At 38.0% G+C, this 19,052-nt stretch overlaps 1 protein-coding gene across 4 annotated transcripts in view; it reads right to left on the bottom strand.

The window, feature by feature from the left end:
* Window positions 1-75: 75 nt before the first annotated feature.
* Window positions 76-19,052, bottom strand: part of LOC100642851 — a 49,744-nt gene continuing 30,767 nt past the window's right edge. Inside the window, exons 4-17 of one of the 4 annotated variants that reach the window (XM_048409272.1) lie at window positions 18,055-18,268; window positions 16,624-16,758; window positions 16,438-16,467; window positions 15,250-15,331; window positions 14,949-15,143; window positions 14,481-14,615; window positions 14,109-14,349; window positions 13,155-13,820; window positions 10,873-11,831; window positions 9,985-10,793; window positions 8,243-8,444; window positions 7,427-7,676; window positions 6,970-7,197; window positions 76-6,102 (exon numbers count right to left, since the gene is read on the bottom strand). In XM_048409272.1, the coding sequence (XP_048265229.1) occupies window positions 5,897-6,102; window positions 6,970-7,197; window positions 7,427-7,676; window positions 8,243-8,444; window positions 9,985-10,793; window positions 10,873-11,831; window positions 13,155-13,820; window positions 14,109-14,349; window positions 14,481-14,615; window positions 14,949-15,143; window positions 15,250-15,331; window positions 16,438-16,467; window positions 16,624-16,758; window positions 18,055-18,268 (4,352 nt within the window). In that variant the 3' untranslated portion in view covers window positions 76-5,896. Of the gene's footprint in view, window positions 6,103-6,969; window positions 7,198-7,426; window positions 7,677-8,242; window positions 8,556-9,984; window positions 10,794-10,872; window positions 11,832-13,154; window positions 13,821-14,108; window positions 14,350-14,480; window positions 14,622-14,948; window positions 15,144-15,249; window positions 15,332-16,437; window positions 16,468-16,623; window positions 16,759-18,054; window positions 18,269-19,052 lie in introns of all 4 variants that reach the window. The other 3 variants (XM_012312657.2, XM_012312658.2, XM_003398279.3) reach the window with 3 other exon arrangements.

The raw sequence follows: 19,052 nt of genomic DNA on the forward strand, positions 1-19,052 counted from the left end.
AAAAGGATCGAACTATAGAGAATCGGCAAAAATAACAATAAGACACTGAATCTTTTTTTTTTTTATTAATCTATCTCATTTTTGTATACGTAGATTTATTCACTTTTCATATGCATTCATATATTATGTATAGTGTATACATTGTTGTTACTTGTTCATTGACATTGCGTTACCGCAACTACAAACGTTCTTCATCGATTTAATTCCCCTCCCTTTATCTCCTTCTATCCTCCTCTCTTTTCTCTATAGTTTTTTTATTCACCTCCCCTCCTTCCGCAGTGAACCATTCGATCGACGATCGTTTCGCATTCCAGCGACACTCGAACATATCGTTTCGATTACGACGCTGCTGTTTACGATTGTTCTCGTCCAACGAACACAGCGACGAGATCTATCGAAACGATTCCAACGATCGTGCAATATCCAGAGAAGAAGAATCGCGATCGGTCGCCTGGAAAATACCGTTTTCCATCCAAGTCGCGTACTTCTTTCATTCTCCTTTATTCCTTCTCTCTTTTCTCAATCTGCTCTAACGAACGTTCGCGATTCGTTTTCACTTCGAAAGAACGCATTCTTCGTTCGCGTTTGGCCGAAATCGCGTCGCTAAAGACGAATACAAAATGATGAAAAACCGATGACTCGGCGACCACAGCGAAAGGTAAAGGGCCAACGCCCCTACAGGGGACAAAGAGAATTTTTTAATCCATTAAGGAGCAAAGTATCATTAACGCGACATGGCATTTATAATTATTTTTTAATTGATTTACATTATCGAATTCTATCGAATTCACATATTAATTACGAAAAGGAATTTCATGAATTTGTTTAACATTATTCTTCCTTTTCTTTTTTCTTCTATCTAATCAAGAAAAATGAATGTTTACTTTGTTTCTTCCATCATGTTCATCGATTAACGTAGATATGCCTGGATATTCTTTTAACACGTTTACCAAAGCGATAGTTCTTTATTCTCTTTCTTGTTTAAAACTTAATTATCATTCTGAGATTTAAATCTTCGATAAACGTATTGAATTGTAAGATAAATTCAATCTGCTTTCACGTTTATCGTATAAGAAGAAAGATTCCGATACTTGCAGTATCAAAATGGCTCGAATATAATGGCAGCTAAAAATTGTATCGGTAACAGGCATATCTGAGTTCCAATGATCTTCGAATATCTTCCCATTTCATTAATCTTTACGATGGCCGAGCCAAGAAATTGCGGTAGAAACGGTAAAATCGGTAAAAACTTAACATTACGGTGGTGTGGGTTAAGAGTACAAAATCGATTGGCGATTAACTAGAACGCGCATTAAACGTACAATTAGACACAACGACGTACAATTGAGCAAACAATAGGACAGCACTGAAAATTCCTTCGACCAGAATCGCATTCGAACTCTTCGCACTATTTAGCTTCGTCGAATCTTTCTACCGCTTTGCGCCGAGTTCGCCACCATACGCTCTTTCTATCGATCGACAAACGGGCTTGAACGCGTGTTTCATCGTTGTTCAGGTGGCGCGCCTCTTTATTCTCTTCTCGCGTAAACTCGAACAATTTCTTCGATCGAAGAACAAATTGGAAGTGGCACGATACATGGAAAACACGACGCCGAAAGAGATGCGTTGCAAGGACGCAAGAACGAGATCGCGTCGAAGAACGATCGTTCGTGCGATGACACGTTCGAGATATTACAAAGAGATTAGAAAAAGGATATACGTGCGAGTGTGCGACGAACAACGGCTGAGAAATCAATGGGGACGCGCGAGTGGAGAAGAAGCGAAGAGAGAAAAATTGCCTTATAGCAAATTAATTGGTTCCTTTCCACGTTCGATTGTACACTAGTCGTTTAGAAAAACCATTGGTTGGTTAATAATTTAACAATCGCGTGAACACCTTATGAAGTATTGAGACAAATACGTATCATCTAGAGTAGTAAAATTGGGTCTATATTTTGATATCAAATGGAACATCGATTTAAATTAAAAGAATAGAAAAACAACCATTCTCTGACTTTTCAAATGCAAATGCTTTCTCTTCACTCCTAACGCACGCTCGATAATCCGACGATCGTAAGTAACGACAGAGCGTAATGCGCGAAAGAAGAAATGAACGTAAACGATGTGACCTTACAGATGGACAGGAAAAATTCTAAAAACTCTTTTGTGCTTGACAGTTGTTACGAGTACGAGACTCGGACGAACGAAGACTAATACGAAGATACTGTGGTCCTGAAGAAGCAGTACTCGTTCTAGAATCCCGATGAATCGTATAGCAACACATCGCGCGACGCGGAACGTGTACAACGTTACACGATTTTTCGCGAGTACGCGCAACATTTTTCTTTCATTTTTTTTTTTTTTTTATTTTCTTTACGATGTAAACGGCTTACACGACAATTTCATGGGTAAACGTTTATATTGGGCGCAGTGGGTTTACACTTAACGATATTACAAGAAGAATCGCCGTACGACATTGCAATTTTCCTTTGCTACATGCATAGAAAATCATGTAAAAATTGTTTACAAATAATGCTCTGTAAATTGTTTTCAACGTGTCCAGATTTTAATTGTACGTTAGAGTTTATTTGAATTTTGATTAAAATTATCAACTAATTCAAATACTTTTAAAGCGTGTAATGAATATATATATATGTATATTTATAATCGATGTAAATTATAGACGAATTATTAGATTGATATTTAACAAATACGTTGATAATCGCGTTACTTGGTATAAGTAAAGGCTTAAAATTTAAAAAGATGTAATCAATGAAAAAACGTTACCTTCGACGATAATTCTCACAAAAATAAATAAATAAACTCAATTATCGACAAACACATTGATCAAAGTATTTAGCCACACTTCGTAAAAAGGAGCAACAAATTAAATGCTACCAATGTAATTCACGAAATGACTTTCATCCAGTCGCGTGGAAAAATCAAATTGCCATAATCGTATCGGCGTAGCGCGGCGTATCTCATCGACTCATGACCTCCTTCCTCCCTCTTCTTCTTGGAAAACGTCAAAATTGCACACGTATCTCTCTCTCTCCCATTCTTTCGATGACATTCACGATCAGCAATTAAGAGACGCGACATAGCCGCGCGTCTTCGTTGCTTCGATTTTACGATTAAATGTATAACATTTTTACTTAGATTGTTCTGAGCAATTGAGATCTAGTATTGGAGGGATTTCATATACCTGATAATGTTTAGTCACTTGTCTCGTTCTCCTCGTGTTTTTATTCCTCTACTATTCCTCTTGCTCGTCTTGCTTCTGTCCGTTAATTTTCACTATCGTCGTTTCACTATCGTCGTTTCACTATCACCGTTCGAACGTAAAAAACATTTGAAATCTTGCATCTGTAAGTTTCTTCGACGTAACGATCATTTCGAGATTCCTCGTCGTACCTTGTATCCCTACACCTTCTTTTCTTATCTCTTCCAGCAATGTTTGCCATTTTCTTAGTATTTTATTTTCTGTGTTTCGTTTTTATTTTCTTTTTAAATTAAGATACTCTCACGCTCTCTCTCTCTCTCTCTCTCTCTCTCTTGCTTTCACACTTTACGCGTCTCATCCATCCTCCGCACACCGCACGCACTCACACTTATCTGAGAGTAACAATTGACATGCGTTTCGTAACTTTCCTAGCGTCTAGACAATGTGTGCCTGCATTGTCTTCATTTGTTTTTTCCTTTTCTATAATATACATCGTATATTTTTTTTCCGTTTCTTTTAGATTTTTCCATTTTTTTTCTTTTTGTTTTTTCGACACCAGGCTACGTTAAAAGCAGCCACGGTGAAACCCGTCATGCGATGCGTCGCTGTGTTCTCTCGAGTCTTAAAAAGAAGCGGGAAAAAAGGCGAGTTCACGATTTTCTCCTTTCTCGTTTAATTATTTCGTTAACGAGAGATTCTCTTCGTGCTTTTTTTCGCAGTGATGTTAAAACGGATCTTCCGGTTGGAATCGATGTCGATGACGATGATAGATGTCGATGGGGATCGTTCGAACGATCCTTTATTCGTGTCTCGATTATCTTTCAATGAATTGATTATTCGTTTCCCGTTTTTCTATTCCTCTTTTCTACCCTGGGAATTGCTCGACAGCATCGGGTTTTGCGATAGGCCGAAAACTCGATATTTAAATTGGTTTTCAATTGCTTTAGGATGGTTTGGCGTAGTTTCTGTAATCTTACGTAAACGTTCATTATCATTAATCAGTGACTCATAACCAGTGATTTAACTTACCGTAATATACGTTAAATTATTGACATTTCTATAGAGAAATATTGTTGCGTTGTTTTCAAGAAAAATGTCCCGAATAGACACGTATACATATGTATGTGTATGCGTAGAAGCAAATGAAACTTGAAAAAATTGTCTTAGCTCTGAATTAATAAAATGGAATGTTTGTTACACAAGTGTTAATAAAGAGATTCTATCTCTATGGATAAATTAATGGAATACAGACTAACAACGATATAGATAAGAAGCAGAGCACCATTATTATAGCAGTATTCATATATATATCACAATCATCATCATAAAAAGGAAGTTTCAATTCCAGTTTCTATTTAGATATTGTACATCAATTCCTATTTAATTCAAGTTAAATCACTGACCAAATATTCCATTTACTATATACCGTCTAAATCATTTTCTATCAGTATTTCATTTCATTGTCAGAAGATTTGATCTTGTGAGTCATCATTAATCCTCCGTAGGCAAACATGTTCATCCATAGAACTTACAGACGATACAAGTAAGATTATTTTTAAGTTTGATTTCTTTATGATTACAGATCTTCGACAAATCTGAGAAAATTCTAAGGTCCTTGTCAGATGACAAGTAAGTGAGAAGATTATTGGCACATGAATTTTTGTTACTATTAATGGAAACTCTTATCGAATTCTTTGTTGAAAATTACTATATTCCCAGTATTCTTTTTAGTAGGCGTCACTAAACGTTTTTGCATCTCTGCACATTGCACTGTACAATCATACGTTAAGTTAAAAGATCTTTCGATAGAAATTAAATTATTCAAGACATTCGGAATCGTTGATAATTCGGTTTGCTTACAGAGGAGTAAAAGTACACGTAACGTAGCACGTCAATAATAAAAACTCGGCCATTTCTACATAATTTTCCATGAAATTCCCACTCTATCATCCTACGTTTCATCCTCTATTTTTCCTAAATGCTCCCGCGTACTCGTCTCAGATAACAGTGAACACATCCGACACGATTGACCATGAAACCACCCTAAACCAATCTCAAGCTGCTCGTTTCGTGATTTTCTTCCATTGAGAGAAGAGCCAGCTGCGGAAACAAGCATTCACGTAGGCCCATTCTTCGCGCAGGCATAGGTCCATTCGTTACAATACGTTACAATCGTTCGATGGCTCGATGAATCGTCGAAATGGAGGGCGAGGGACGCGCTTCGAACGGCGCCACGATGGAATGACACTTAGGAACCTAACGAGAGAAACTGATCGACGACGTTCTTATATTAAAACATGTCCGAACGATGTGGCCACTTGTGTGTAAAAACGTTGCAATTGCCCCGCTTCTGATCGATCGGACGACCGATTTTCCATCGTTTGGAAGAAGAGAAACGGAGCAAGCGTTGAAAAAAGAGGCGAAGGTATTTTAGTTTAGAAGCGGGGCAATTATCGAGCAGGACGCGCTAATTATTCCTAATGCGATCGAAGACGACACGGAGAGTTACGAGAATCCGCTCTCGGCTTTATTCTTCTTTTTTCTCTTTTTTTTTTTTTTATGTTCATCTCTCCCTGTTGCTAGTTAATTCGCTAGTATTAGACTAGTTTCTCTTCATTTTTTAATCTCGTTCCTTTAACGATTCGTCATTTAAGTCGCTAGGCAGTCCGTTCCTTATCTGAAGTATTTCAGACCAGCCACCAGCAGGAACTTCTCGATGAAAAGCTCGGAATCGAGGACGGCGATGTGCGCGGCTCGGCCAATCAGAGCGTTTGCCGTCGCAGGTAACGCGTGGTGCACGTCGTACCTCACTAAACTTACTCCTGACGAGGACATCACCGGGTACAGGATGTTGTGCACCATCTCACGATATGCTGCACCTACAACATCACATTGTTTTTATTTATTTTATCGATAGGGGTAGGGTATCCTACTCAACATAATATTCTGTTATTATTCCATCAAATTATATATACATTAAGTATTAGAACCCTAGTTAACATTCAGTACAAATTGTATGTTTATCGTTGTTGAAGAAAAACTCTACATCTTTGCTTTTGTAATTTAGTGAAACAAAAGATTCGAAATAAGGAGAGGTCCATATTATTGTACCTTTGAATATAAATTTTGTTTTGGGTTACAATGTCTAGAAACAAAAGAGCTATAAGTATAATAGATTTCTATTGCTGTTTCTTGTAGCCTTCAGCTACAGCTACAAGATCAACTTTTTGGTAATGTCCTTTGCTATAAATATATGAACCTGCTCCCTATCATAGCTTCCTCTATTGTATTGTAACATTGTAAGAGTGAGGATATGGATCAGCATACACTAATACTTATACTGATACCTATACTTATTTCAATATATTTTTCCATTACAAATTCATCCACTCGTTCTTCTATCAGTCAACCTCAACAATCGCTATCTTTACTTTCCAAGTATTTTATTATAAAACTGTTGTGAAGTCCTACTCTTATTGTTCTTAGAAGTAACAAATCACGTTCCATTGTAGCATAGAGAATGTCAAGTTTGGAACGCTAAAATTATAATATATAGTTCCTCGGCATAAAGCCAATAAGCTCTTTTCTTTCGTAAGAAAGTGGAACTCTTTGGTAAAAAAGAAAGAAAAGAAAAAAACAGATAGCCTTTTAGGATCCCCTGATGGAAGTCTCTTATTCCCAAGATTGCTCGTTCGATAAAGTCGTATTATCAGAGATAAATGAAAAAATAAATGGAGTTCGATTACCTTGATCGGTGGAATCCCGTACGGCGGCTTTGCAGAGTTCTATACGAGCAGAATGAAGCGGCACGTATCGATCCTGCGCGCTCCCGCACAGCAGCACGTGTTTGAATTTCTCGAGATTGCTCTTCTGACTGAGGCGGAACATGAACGACCGTCTAACATTCGGCGCATCTTTCATAGCCAGTTGCAGCAACGAGACCGACTTCTTCAGCTTCTGCATGAACCACATACCTGAGGACATAGTTTTATTTTGGAAATAACAGTTTCAAGTCTTAACGTATAGGAATTTACGATTTTTAAACAAAGAAGTTCTTTCATTCTTAGAATCATCTAGTTTGGAATTGTTATGTGAACTTTTTATGTGTTGCAATTTGTATTTCGAGATTATTAGAAATGTTTACAAAATCGCTAAAATTTCGTTTTCAACGACCAGAAGAGACGAATTATTTTCTGACATTACCTGCGTTAACTAATCCACTGGTGTTATACAGTGTACCTAAGTGTGGACCGCTTAGGCTGAGAAACGTGTGTAAACGTGGAAGAAGCGGCCGTAATTGAGGCCGCGTCAGAGCGCTTCTTATGATGATGGTCCCTAAAGAATGTCCAATAAAGCTGACTTTCGTCGGGTTCAGGCCCGACGTCTCGATGTGATGCAGAATCTCGGCTACCAGTCGATCCGTCATTGTATCGAAATCCGAAAATGTGTCACCCTTTCCGTACAACATAAGAATGTGCAATTTATTAACACACGTTCGTTACTTCTTTCGAATAGACGATCTTTTTCACTCTTGCTTCTAGTCATTTTTGTTTCTAATTCAGACTCGCTTTGAGATATCAAATCTATGGCGATTCTACTTCAAACTCAATCTCACACGAATGTATATGTATCTCAAATATTTTATAATATTTTTCATTCTTAAACTTGCAGATAACATCTTCGATCAACATCGACATAATTTTTCCGTTTTCCTCGATGTCACTTACAGTTAAGTTATTTCGATTGTCATCGACGTTATAGGAAAATTAGTTGAGCCATGAAAAACAAAATTAATTAATAGTTGTTTGATGAAGAAGAAATGCAAAAGACCGATCTCCTCGTATTCACAAAAACATAACGTGCAAAGCTAATTTCCATTCAAAATCGCTAGGAAATATATCTTGCAATCTAATAAATTAAAAAAAAACATTCATAATAAATAAATGCTTCTATTACTTATATAAATCAAACTGAGAAAAATTCTGCCCTCCTAATAAAATATAATAAAACGAATCTCACTTGATTTCTCTCAGACATTAAAAAATCTAGATGCGCTCCGGGAAGACTCAGTTCCAAGTACGTCTTGACCAAACGAAGATCAGCAGGGTTGCCATCGAGACCGTGCACGCAGATAATCAGATGAGCTCCTTCCGGCGAGAACAACCGGTACTCGTTGCTGATGTGGAAGTACGGCATGGTCGAGGCCAGGGTCGGATAATCACTAAGAGGCACATTCGATCTTAGAGGTTTTACCGACGACGGGGTCAGGAAGTCACCGTATCCAAAGGAATGGGCACGTTTATGGAAACGCAACTGCGCTTCCTTGTGTTCTCTAGAGGGGATAAGGTAGACAAAGAGAAACTTAACTACGAAAAAACACAAAGTGACAGAAGAAAGCCATCGCCGAACTCAAAAAGGCAGATAGAAAATGGCACGGATGCTTGCGAACAAAGGCGAGAAAGAAAAATAGGCGAAAATAATTGCACGATATTAAAGTTTGGCTTGGAGTTATTCAGTTGTTTGGAAAGTTCGTAGCGTTTTTAATAGTTAACAATCTCGCAAGAAAATATTTCTAAGATGAGATTAGGTGGACACTGTTTGTTATGAGATTGAGAGAAGGTGGTTTATTACGAATTTCTGGTAATCAATAAGATATTGAGTTCGATGAAAATTAGCTATCAACTGCAACGCGTAAAGAGGGAGCACTGGTGAATTGTAAAGAAATAATTGTTTAATAAGACGTTTTTATATTTTAATAGTTAAGAAATATTTTTAATAGTTAGAAATATTTTCTTGCGAGATTGTTAAGATGAGATTAGGTGGATGCTGTTTGTTATGAGATTGAGAGAAGGTGGTTTATTATGAATTTCTGGTAATCAATAAGATATTGAGTTCGATGAAAATTAGCTATCAACTGCAACGCGTAAAGAGGGAGCACTGGTGAATTGTAAAAAAATAATTGTTTAATAATACGTGCTTAAATCAAAGCTTGTAATATCATTCAAACATCTGGTACCAGATATCATAAAAAATTTCTAAATTAAATGGTAAGACGCCTATTGTTTTAGAAAGTTAAAAAAGACGTCCTTAAAATCTTGTCTATTGAGCAAAATATCATTTTTCTCAAACGCAAGGCAAAAGTATTGTTTTAACTGAAATATTCAATGGTCGCTTATTCTGATCATTAGGAAACTTAAAAGTTAAATGAAATGTTAATGTTGTAGAAATATATTAGCTTTAAATTTTCCCTAAATATTACGAACTTTTCGAACAACCAAATACAGAAAATCATAATTTTCGCTGTGAAATTATACGTGTTATAACGAAGGGACTATATGAAGGCCAAAGGACTTGGTAGCTAAACTATATAACTAATCGGTGTTGAAGTAAAAATATTTAATGTACGCCGCTAAATCCTCAGCTAAATGAATTATAATCTGGTAAAGCGTTAGAAGGCTATTCAAACAAACACTTTACTCCAAACTTTCAAGATTATTTTATCACACGCATATTGCATTTAGTGCCTCGTGTTTCATCTGATCGATACGATACAGTTAAACAAACCGTCATAAATGACAGGAATAATTAATCATCTTTAGAGCTGTCGTTAATTTAACAACGCAATGAATGAATGATATCAAACCATCGTTCATCCATTGTACTTGATCAGCCAACAATCTTATTATCAAACGAAAAGCTTCGACCCCACCAAACCAGCGAAATCAAATCTCACAAGAAATCCTGTATAATCGTCAACGCACCTGTAAATCTTCCCTGAGAAGCTCATCTGCCTCTTGAACGCTTCCTTGCATTTTTTAAAATTAATCGAATCATCCTGAATCGACTGTAACAGTTCCTTGCCCTCTTGATAACAATCTAAACAAATATCTCTAGCTCCATATGGAAGATCTCTATCTCTCTCCCTCTCCCTCTCCCTATCTCTATTCTTCTGAGGACTACACGGCGCAGTCTTCGTCTGTTTAGGACTTCTAACCGGTTTCACCGTCTCGTAAACGTGATACAAAGGATTATCGATGATAGCAGGCGGATCACGAAATTCCTCCGGAGGCGGTGGTTCGTCCTGGAACATTTTTGGAGGCGGAAGTCGTACTTCTTCGTACGAATGCTCTTCTACGCTTTCTTTCGTTGGAGCGGGTCTTTCCTTTCTTGGTACGATCTTTGACAATTTTTGACGAAGCTGTTCGCTCGATAGCTTCGCGTTTCGACGCTGCTCGGAGCTAGACGTGTCCCCGCTGCTGACCCATCCGGAACACTCGGACGTAAGGTTACTGGAACTGGAGCTCATCGTTGGGCTACTCGGTCTGCTGGACGGCGGGCTGAGAGGATTCGGAATGACGGGAAGATTGTTGCTAAGGCTGTCCTTGCTGTCGCGTATGGGCATGCAAGGTAACGACACTGCGCTTCGTGGTACCACAACTTTGTTCTGCGCCACTGGCACACTCGCACATCTCAGTCTTTTCACGCTTGGCGCTGGAACAGCGCTGGAGGTGTCGGATGGTGTTGTTCCATTCGTTGCTGGCGCCTCCATGGGAGACTTGATGGGCTCTACCTGTAATTATGGAGAAAGAATTTTCATGTATGAAGATTTTATATAGAGAATTATCAAAGAAGAACGTAAGAGATACTACCTTCAGAATAATTTTATTATTATTCTCCACCCCCAGCACGCTCGTCGTGGTTACCGGAGGCGGAGGCCTGTACTTTGGCAGCGGAGCCACCGCAGGATCCTGGTAAGCTGGAGGTGGAGGTGCTGGTTTCCTATTCCTATGACTACACTTCTTATTCTCCTCAGCCGGATGATCAATATCCAGAACAGGCGCGGAATGCGGTCTTCTTCCATGCCTGTCCTTCCTCTTCTCCACACGTTGTTCCTTCTTCGGTTCAGACATAGCTGTCATCACCTTATAAAACATCTCGTTAGTTAATTCTTGCATCTTATCTTCGCTATGTGGCCTCCTATGTTTCTCTGCTTCTCCGTAAGAAGGCGCGACACCATTACGAGAGCTCTTGACAGCAGACCTCTCCTCTCTTCTTCTTGGTCTTTCTCTTCGAAAATCACAATACTCGTTACGATCAACGTCATCTACTAATCTTTCTGTACTTTTTGGTCTCCTTGGTCTCTCTGGTTCTCCACGTGTCCTCCCACTGGTGCCATTTGTTCGATAGAAGAAGGAGTCTGTAGTTGTCGACGTGTAATTGGATCTTTTGTACAAAGGATCAGCCATCATCGAATGACTGCTGGGCAACCCTCCGCCGTTCATTGAATCCTGAATCTCCCGATTTCGCTGATTTAGCCCGGACCCAGTTTTACCAATTGTGTGATACCTGCGAGACTCTAGACCATTCGTTTGACTGTACTTGTCACCTGTTTGATGCGCTTGTTTACGGGAATTTCCTCGATAGGTCACTCTGTCCAGGGTGGCTGTGTGAAGCGGTTGTTGTTCTGGGAGAAACGTGTCGCCATTAACGCTCGCTTTTGTTGGTAGTAAGTTGTTTTGGTCGTTGGCGGTCGACAGTGGATGACGCGTTGGTAATCGGTGACTGCGTGGCTCTAGCCGAATTCTTCTTGTATCCAGAGAATGGTAATCTGTAGAGCAATAGTTAACGACTTGATCAATTTAACGCTTAGTAAAATTAAAATGGATAAAAATTCAATAAGCAGTTAATAACGTTTTAACCATTACTGAAATAGATAAAGGCAAATAAGTACTTATGATTGGATGTACTAGGATTTGTTAGAAAGTTTTGTGAATTAGTTTTATAATAACATAGATAGTGTAAATAACTTAAATGTAATATTTTAATATTTCATATCAATATTTAATATTTCCTGAATATATAATATATTTTCTATAATATAAACGATATAAATACTCTGAAAGAGGAAAACCTTGTTGATTGCAGGTACTAGAGAATGTAGAATATTAACATAGAGGTGTTTTCTAAAGGGTGTCATAAACTTTATTGAGTGAGTAATGCAAAGAAGAAAGAGCTGTTAAGCGGAGTATGAGCCGTAAAAAATAAAAATTTCAAAAATGCACGCTACGTAAAAGTTGTGCGATGAGTATGAGTGTACGGTTGTGTACGTGTACACACGTAGGGGTGAGGTCTCTTAAGGGTGAACCGCGTATAGCGAATGAGAGTTCAGAGCGAGTGTTTTTTCCGTAAGCTCAAAGGGAGTGTTCCGGGGACAATGTAGAGAATATGGAGAGTTGTACAGAATGTACCATACTAGCGAATGAGCGGATTCATTACGAAATAGCCACTCCGTAACATTATACAGAATTATTCACTTGCATTTCATTATTTTCGATAAAGAGATATGTACTTTTATCGTCTATTGCAAATACAAACACGTGAATATCAATATTCGAATATCATCCCAATAATATTTACTTGGATTTTTATATCGTGAGTAATGAAAGATAGTGTATTAATTCATGAGCTTCTTGATAGGCAGTGGAATAAATATGTTATGTAAGATGACTTAATGTTTCATTTGGTATAATCTTACCATATACTATAATATGAAAACCATAAATTATATGATACATTATCGAGAAGCATATCGAATGTATAGGATGACATTGATATCGATTGGAATATTAAATATTAAATATATAAATCTTAATGGAATTACTCAAGATGACTTATATGAATATTTATATGAGAATCATAAAGATTTAATGTTTTAGTTTTGACGTTTACTGTTCTGCATTACACTTAATCGCTCAGAAATCTTAACAGAAGATATCAGAGAAAAGAAAGTAATGCACCCAGATATAAGTGCAATTTCATATTTCCCCAAACTGATCTATGTCGATCAATCTTTCATAAACTCTCTTCTTCATAAACTTTACTCTCAAAGAATCAAAGAATCCTCCTCCGCAAAAGAATACCATCTCCGTACCTTCGTTAATATTAGGAGCCTTATTCTCGCTCCAACAATCTGTCATCTGAGCATGGTCCGTCGTTCCCAGACAGGTGGGTACTGTAAGAGTTTGTTCGCAGGACTTGTTCGACGGTCTGTACCCAGGTAACTGTCCTCCTGGCGGTAATTCAGGAAACATAGCCGCGAGGAGCGACGTTATCGAGGTGTTCTGAGGATCATTTTGTTGTCTGGGCAACACCAACATTTGCGTAGACTTGGCGCGAGGCAACGGGATCACGGGTGTCGATCCTAGGGATGGGTTTGGAGCGGAGCAGGCTTGCTGCCCCGAAGGAGGGAAAAGCGTGCTACTGGACGGCGCTGTCGACCTTTGCCTTCCTCTTGAAGGAACTGTCGCTGGTGGAGTAACGTTTCGCGCCCCGCCTCTCTGTCTTGGAAACAGCTGCGTGGACACGGATCGAGGAAGCGTCTTTGGCGATGTCCTTGGCTGAACTGGAGCGATGTCTGGGCCTAGCTGGTCCAAGGATTTGCTGTGCCTGGCAGGAAGGGTGGATGGAGTGAGCATCAGACGACCTTGGACCGAACCGATATCCTGAGCCGCGCCTTCGCTCCTTGGTGACCAGATTCCCATGGATCGCGACTCTAGGATTGCTGCTATGCCGCAACTGCAGTCGTCGATGCCGGGAACTGGAACGAGCATTTGCCGTTTGATTAATTTTTGAAAAAGTTAAGGGATGCTTTATGGGTAGCAATCCCTATGGCCTGTGACAATTTTGCTTGATAATATTTGTATGAATAGAGAATATCTTGATGATATACATATACAACGGTTGTTGGTTGCAATTAAATTAGTAAAAATGCTTGGCTAACGAGAACAAAATTTTGATCCTGTGTTATAATCATCGTACAAAAGAGTTGATCATTCGTGATACGAAGCTATATCGCGTTCATTCTTTTCATCAAAGTGATACTTGCCGCTGTTTCTGTGCCTCTGCTTCATATCCACGTACTGATCCTCGAAGATCAAAGGCAGAGAGTGAAGATCTCCGTCCAATTCCGGACAGTGCACTGGGAGCGGAGGCAACGAGGACAGATATCGCGATCTTCTTGCCGCTTCGCTCACCGCTTGATACGACTGGTAGTTCGCATCGTAACAGCCCCATGCGGATGTCCTAGGGTTTTCTAGCACGAAGAAACCTTCCGCAAAACGTTTCACCTATGAATTTGCGACTAATTAATGATTTAAATAAGGTGGTACCTTCTTAGAATATTTGAAACGAAGTTTCATCGTAATTCTATGGTGTATCTGTCAGATAATAAAACAAGACAATAAATCGTGCGTTTTACCCTCAGCTGATGATGGATCCTCGCAAGATGCTGATGAACAGCCTCGCGTCCGGAGAACGCTTCCAGAAAATGTTGCCAAAGAACGATATTTTGTGCGCAGAGTTGGGCGACATCAGTCTCCTCCGTGTCCATCATCTGTAACTACAGCACAACCACTATCTTCCACAGAGAAGTCACAGAAAACAAAACGAAAAATATTACACGTGTAAGTCAATTTGATGTCTTCAAGTTCGAATATTTATATTACCTGATAATATTAACATTGTTATTTACCTAGTATCTTAATTGTATTCATAGAGATATAAAGCACAAAGATCCACAATTGAATTGTAACAAGTAATAGAAATAATTTCGCTGACTAACTCTATGTTCCATAAATAGAAGTCGAATTTTGTCAAAAGCGACGTGGAATAATTTACATGCCTAGAACAAAGAATTTTGTAAGAAAATCTGAGAAGCAGTACCGACCTTGGTAATTTCTTTGTGCGTGTTCTGAGCAAGCTCGAGCGCTCTTTGCTGGCAAGAAGGTAGCAGACGCGCTAAATCAGCTAAGTCGTTGAGCAAAGATTCCCTCGCGGCCAAAAGTAACCTGATTACTTCCTGTTGAACTAATTTCGCGTGTTGTATCCTCGTGGCTGAACCAACGCATCTCGTTGTTGTTTCCTGCAATAGTTACGAATATCTTGTTGCGAGCGTTCTTTTGATCTTTCTTTCTGTAGCAGCTAAACTATCAATTAAAAATTTTAATGAAACTCGTGCATGAACTCACGATATTTCCTAACTGAGCATTGTTATCCCCGTTTGCTGCAGTCTGTTTAAATTGTAGCCACGGTTTCCCTCCACGCGGCGCGCTGCAAGCATATCACTCGGTTAATTACCCTGTCGCGATGTTAAATTAAAACACAATCGAACTCGCATTGTCACTACAAATGGAATACAATTTTTTGATTGAAACGATTAGGAGGTCGGACATGATTTAATTTAAATTTGTGAATTGGTTATGCATTTAATTTTTCACTGTGTGGATTTTTATTGTTTTCACAATTTCGACATTTGGAATTTTATATGAAATTATGAAACTTAAAATTACCATAGTTCGCTATTATTCTATCACTATTTTGTTATTACTTTATTATTCTTCTATTATTATTCTGCGTATAATAAATTATTTTATTAATAGTCATAACAGAGGATATTTGATATTTCATAGCCTTCGATTTAACTATTAATCTTCGACTATAATTTATTAGCTAATCAAACGATAAATGTGCTTTTCCATAAAAATCTGAAAGAAGAATGCTTCCACTATAATAATACTGGGAACATGTGTGTTCGAATAATTGGTAAGAATATTTTTCCCACAGCCATTAAAAAGGATTCTGTACTCAAAGAATTAATTAATTCAGAAATAATGCCCCTTTGATACTTTATTATATTATACGTTCAATTCGACTACAAAAAAGTCCCCCTGTTACAGTCTCTTGTGCAATTTAATGAGCAAAGAAAACACCATTTTAAAAATTTCATTCTTGTAGCCACTAATTGGCTTTCTAATATGAGATAACCACATTACAATATATAAACATACGTAAAACATAAAATTAACTTAAAAGCATAAACATTTATATATAAATACATACATGCAAATATTTCAAATATAATATACAACTTAAACAATGTAAAATAAACAACATATAAAAGTAATAATCAAAGCTCGTTTAACAATATATTCTTCAATAATTAATATCTTTTCTCCTTTCTCTGTTAATGTCCAATCTTTATTAATCTTAAAACATCAGAAATCACCAAAATAGACAATTGAAAATAAAAAGAAAAGAACTTGATCAAAAGAGAAGAAACTAAAAAAAAAAATGGTTATTTGCATTAAAAGTACTGTTTCCATAAATTTGTCATTTTTATTGTAAAAAAGAAAGGAAACACGAAATTTCAAACTTACCAGCTCTGGACATAATGAAGTATGCTCTTCCTACGTGCAACACGGTACAATGAAATCAGCGTTCGTATGCGGAAAAGAGAAATTTTTATCGTTAACAATCGTGTATACGTACGCAAATAAAAATATTTTGCAATTATATTTTGAGAAAGGAATATGACTCGAGAAAAAATTCAACTTGTTACCGACTTGATGTAAGGTTGATGAAGGGCCACGAGGCAGGCGTGAATCGTGATGGAGACGGCGGCAAGATGAAAGTAGTCGAAGAGCACCGGCAAATGATAGTGAAGCCCCTTCGTGGGCGCGAAGTTCAGCTGCAACGCCCTATAAAGCAAAAAGCAAACGAAGCTCGTCAAACCTTCAAGGTAGAACATGAAAGCGTACGCGGCCAAGGTTATCGATCTCTCCATCTATTAGGTCTGTGGGGAAGTTCTGCTTTCTTGTCGTGTACTTTTGCCTAGGCATAATGGGCGGAAGAAATTTATGCAAGTTGTAGAGGTCGGTGTTCCTTCAACAACTAAGCATTACGTCTTTTCCTCGTGCATTATATTCAAACTATGTTACGGAAATTGTAATGTGATTTTAACGACTGCCTACTTCGAATTACAAAGTTTCCTGCAATTAAATGTTCAATTTTTTAAGAAGAATTTTTGTCGCTTTTTGGGAAACATATGGGAGATACTCTTTCGGTATTTATTACTTTCTTTCTCACAGAGGCTGGTCTTCGTCAAGTTTATTCTTTATATTAATTTAACGTAAATTCGTTAATTTGAACACGTGTCTTAAAACATATAGGACATTCGTAATTTCTATCCATTTCTGTGATCCTATACATAAATGTAATTTAATATTCTAATCATACGTATTCTAGCAGTAGAATGAAGAAAATAATGCTGACCAGTATGACTTCTCACAGACTAAAATGAAATTAGATTTCATAATAACAATCCACATGACAAGTTTACGATTGTGATTTACGTTTAATTAGTGTGACTTGGTGTTTCAAATGCATTGTTTCAGTGCAGAGTACACACGAGGAAAATGTAATTAATTAATATTACCATCATTTTACATTTTATTCTTGTAAATACAAGATGTTAACAATGCTGTTATTAAAAAGTCCTGCAATTAAAAAGTATTTATATCTTGAAAAAGAAATATCTTTAGACTTAAGCGTTCGTATCACATCCCTTTGTGCTTAAAACGAATAGAACACGATACCAAAAATTAATCACCTATTTTTAAAATACTCTGTATATATGCATAGCGTTATTACATAAGATTTTTCTTTTGGTTTCTTTAACGCGTTATACAACTTCGCTATACGTATAATATGTCTTAGTATATGGCGTAGACGCAGCTTAAGAGTCTACGAATTAACTTCAAACGTAACTACTCCTTCTCTTCGCTGTCTTCGTTACGTTACGAACATCGGACTCTCACGATTCTTGTATAGCAAGTCGCATGTAGCAATCCTACGAAACCGCAATATCGTTTCTTTTCACGAGCGACGCTGAAACGATCGTCGCGGTCAGCGAACATATCACTACCGTCTACCAAATGACAGTGGTACAGCAAGATGATAGTACGTTTCGAGATACACCAAGACGATTATCTTACCTAGACGACACGCAGGCCATGTTTCCTGGTTGCGTCGGCTCGCTGAACCATAGCTCGACGCCGAGATTGAAGTGGGTGCGGGAGAGAACCTCCTCGATCTTGTGACTGTGCACCAGCACGTGAGCTCGGAATAAGACCGAGGTGCCGAGTGTCACCTCTTCGTTTCTGTAGAGGATCTGAAAGCGCTTGCTGGTCCCAGGCGCCTCCAACGAGTCTAGAACAATGATCGTTGACGTTTCTTCTGTATCTGCACATCGGATAAAGTACCGCAAAGTACTTGCGTATTTGCAATTCTTAACTTTCATGATATCATTGGACTAGTGGGACCCGTAAAAATTTAGGGTTGAACTTTTAATTTAATTTTATTTTTACTCGCCTCTGTTGCGGAGAATGTAAAATACAAAATCAAATTAGATACTCTGCTTTCATGGTACCGTTTATTGGGCACCGTGATAATTTTCAGTTGAATCGCTCGATTGTCGAATTTCTAATTCAATTTCATCTTGTTATTAATCTCCATATCCAGCAGGATATAAAATACAAAATAAAATACAATACCCTAAATTTCAATAATCGAGCATACGTTATCATTATTTGTTATCTAATGATATTATTGGAGGATTAAAATACTCGTTGATGAAAAATAGTCTTTCACTATTTAACGTTGGAACGTTTTATAACAGATTATTTAAATCTGGTCCAGTGTATGGTTCAGCGTCTAATTTTCCAAATCGAAATTCCGATTGCCTGTCGGACTTGACAGACGCTCGTTTCACGTTGAACGTCTCGTGGTTTTCTTTCTTTCATTCGTTTTCACGAGATAGAAGAGAGAAGCTCGAGTTTCGATGCACAATGAAGGGTGGCAACGCGATACAAGCGATTCAGGGAACTTTCTAACGCTATCGAGTGCAAGCTAGGTTTGAACTAGTTGGAAATTCTAGTCGCAGCCGTTGTCTAACTCGCTGGGGTGAACTCGAGCGAGTTTTCTGCCGCCATCG

Source organism: Bombus terrestris, chromosome 10 (assembly GCF_910591885.1).
Source record: "Bombus terrestris chromosome 10, iyBomTerr1.2, whole genome shotgun sequence".
Taxonomy (NCBI): Eukaryota; Metazoa; Arthropoda; class Insecta; order Hymenoptera; family Apidae; genus Bombus; species Bombus terrestris.